Source organism: Palaemon carinicauda, chromosome 20 (assembly GCF_036898095.1).
Source record: "Palaemon carinicauda isolate YSFRI2023 chromosome 20, ASM3689809v2, whole genome shotgun sequence".
NCBI lineage: Eukaryota > Metazoa > Arthropoda > Malacostraca > Decapoda > Palaemonidae > Palaemon > Palaemon carinicauda.
The window spans coordinates 126,073,964-126,077,098 of record NC_090744.1 but is presented as its reverse complement, the minus strand read 5'-3'; the positions used below and the strand labels follow the sequence as shown (position 1 = coordinate 126,077,098).

General features: G+C 34.8%; 1 protein-coding gene across 1 annotated transcript in view; it reads right to left on the bottom strand.

Moving 5' to 3' along the window:
* Positions 1–243: 243 nt before the first annotated feature.
* LOC137660122 (protein FAM200C-like) overlaps positions 244–3,135 on the bottom strand; it is a 3,300-nt gene continuing 408 nt past the window's right edge. The window contains exons 1-2 of the mRNA XM_068394836.1: positions 2,415–3,135; positions 244–353 (exon numbers count right to left, since the gene is read on the bottom strand). The exon at positions 2,415–3,135 is cut by the window's right edge and continues 408 nt beyond it. Coding sequence (XP_068250937.1) covers positions 244–353; positions 2,415–3,135 — 831 coding nt within the window. The remainder of the gene's footprint in view (positions 354–2,414) is intronic.

Genomic DNA, 3,135 nt, shown 5'->3' with positions numbered 1-3,135 from the left:
TCTCCCGTATTATGTCCATTTTCTCAGCCATATTGCATCCCCTTCTCTCCCGTATTGCGTCCCTGTCTCACTTGCATTGCTTTCTATTCTCATCCATATTGCGTCCCCTTCTCTCCCGTATTGCGTCCCCGTCTCACTCGTATTGCGTCCCAGTCTCAGCCGTATTGCGTCCCCGTCTCACGCGAATAGCGTCCCCGTCTCACATGTATTGCGACTGCTTTTCACGAGTATAGCGTCTAATTCTCACCCGTATAGCATCCCCATCTCACCCGTATAGCGTCCCCAGCTCACCTGTATAAGTATAGCGTCCCTCAGACGACAAAATAACTTTAATGGCAAATCTTCGAGGACGTCTTTGGGTTTTACATCTTAAGAGCGAACTTTATGTAGCTTTTGGAAGTTAACGCCCCATCCTTCGTGACTGCTTTACTACTAGTGTCCTTAGAGGAACTCCATTTAAAGGTTTAAATGACGCTCATGAATACCAGAGGCAAGGGATAGTGACATTTGCCTACACTGTTAAAAATTTGCCATAAAAAAATCAGTAAAAATCCTGTTATAAAGTTGCGTGGCATTTAGCATTGTAAAACTGGCTATAGTGAAGTAAAGGAGTGATATTACGGTCACTAACCCGTAAAAGAAATTACAGTCGCCTGTATTTTACTGAAATATGGCTGAGAACTATAATTGTACGGAGATTTTCAGATTAAAATCACGGGTTTTTTTCTTAACAGTGTAGCAAGAAGAACAATGCCCTAGAGACTGGTCACATATTCATGTGATCAACGCCCAAGTCTCCCTCCATCCAAGCTAAGACCAGGGAAGGCCAGAAGGTGACTAGAAATTGGTTAGAAAAGAATGTAGGTAAGATGTCTAACAAAAACTTTGAGGGCCTATGATATTATGGCAATGTGGAAGATAGTGATTATGCCGCAAATAATTGATTCGAAAAATAAACATATTTATAAACTCTCTAGCCAAAGTATCAGATGTCTAAAGACTCATTTAGATTTTCAATGTATATTATATGTTAAGAAATATATCCAAGTGTTTAGAAGAGAAAAATATATATCTTATGTTCATGGGAGATTATTTTATCAGGCATACTAAGGCTATTTTGAAAAAGAATTTCATTTTGAGTAAATGTATATCAGCAATAAAAACATAACGAATTATGAAATATGTTATTGTTCTTTTAACTAGTTTCTTAAAATTGCTGTATGGTTTTAATAGACAATTATTTTATGTATGATTTAAATGCTAATTGATGATAACAACCTTTTATTAAATATCCTTACGATAAATATATATGAGAATATAACCAAAAACAAATACTTGAAAATACTTAATCTTTTTTTTCATTTCTCATTTAGCTATAACGAGTAAATATTTATTCCATTGTTATTGTTTTTGTTCTATGGTCTATTTTAAAAATTCGGAGAGTATTTCTATTTTATAAAAATAGAATGGAATTAGAATCTTTGCTTTTCCAACGTTTAACATCAACAGAAAAAAATGGTTGTTTATTGATGCTTACTCGTCAATTATGTGCTTAAAGGAATGTAATATTAGTTTTTTTGTAAAATAAACTTATAGTAACAAGCAGTTATTATTGATCGATTTCTCTAATGTATGTTAAATCTTTGAAGGTCAAAGCGTGTGAGGGGGGGGGGGGATTTGGTTTTTATATGAATTAGAAAAAAATCTTCTAAGACGAGTATATAAGAGAAAAAAAATCCCCTAAGTCGGGTATATAAGAAAACCCCCGTTCCTCTAAGCCAGTGGTTCTTAACCTTTTTCTGCCTAGCGCCCCTTTTCAGATATTTCTATAGGCTAGCGCCCACCATAATATAAGTGCTGTACTAAAATGATGACTGATGCAGTGAAGCTGCATCGGATTCTACATTGTAGTGTTTTCCAGTTAGGAAATAAAAAATTTAATCCTTAGAATATGATATATTTACTTAATACCAATACATCCACATTTATTATTACTTGAAGAAAATAGTCGCAGTATTTAGGTTAATTTTCAAATAGAACATGTATGTGCCTCCAAACAAACAAACCTCAAAATAATAATACTAATAATAATATGAAAAAAATACGTATCCAAAAAAAAAAATCAGGAAACAAATGTAATTAATGACTACCTTGGGCCTGGTGAGAACTTGCCAACTTAATAATATCAGGTTCAATATTTGATAAACAGAGCCTCAAGTCACCCCTTTTACATATTTGCAATCTATTTCTCTGCTTAGTCAAGAGTTGCAAGACAACACTGAATCCTTTCTCTACCAGGTATGATGAAGGAAATGCTAACTATAATAATTTGATTTTTTTCCAAAGATGAGGATATTTATCTTGTTCCTTTGGCCAGAAAGCTTCATAGCCAATCTGCTGAAACAACACTTTACCTTCAATGTCATTTTGCAAGTCTATAAGTTCTTCAACTAGATTTGGATCAGCATTGGTTGCATCAGCCTGGAATGGATTTACAACCCACTCTGGTATTTTCAATTCTTTGAGATCTTTAAATCTGATCGTCATATCTTCTTTCAGTGCTTGAAGATGAGAGGAATAGCAGTCTAGATCAGTGTCTGACAAACGAGAATCATCGGTTTGGTTTTCCTTCAGTGCTTTTAAGCTAGGAAACTGATTTAAGTCTAGTCTTAGTAAACAGCTTTTGTAGAAATCTAATTTACTAATAAATGCCATTATTATTCCCTTTGCTTTGATGAGACACATTTTGGTTCCTTGCAATTTAATGTTGACCTCATTTAATTTGTTGAAAATATCAGACAAATAAGCAACATCTGCTCTTCTGTTTTCCAAATTTGTACTAATTTTCTCGTCCAATAATTTACACTTAAAGAAATCAAGAACAGAATCATAGAGGTCATAAAAGCGTCGTAGACAGTTGCCTTTTGAAAGCCATCTGACTTCCGTATGTAGCAAGAGCCGTTCAAATTCTTCTTCATTTTCATGACAAAGTTGGCGAAAGATGCGGTCATTCAATGAATGGGCTTTGATCCTATTCACTGCTTTGATAACAGCTTGCAGGGTACTATGCAATCTGTCACTGAGATGCTTTGCAGCTAAATGCTGCCTGTGAATGACGCCGTGGATTGTAAAGAT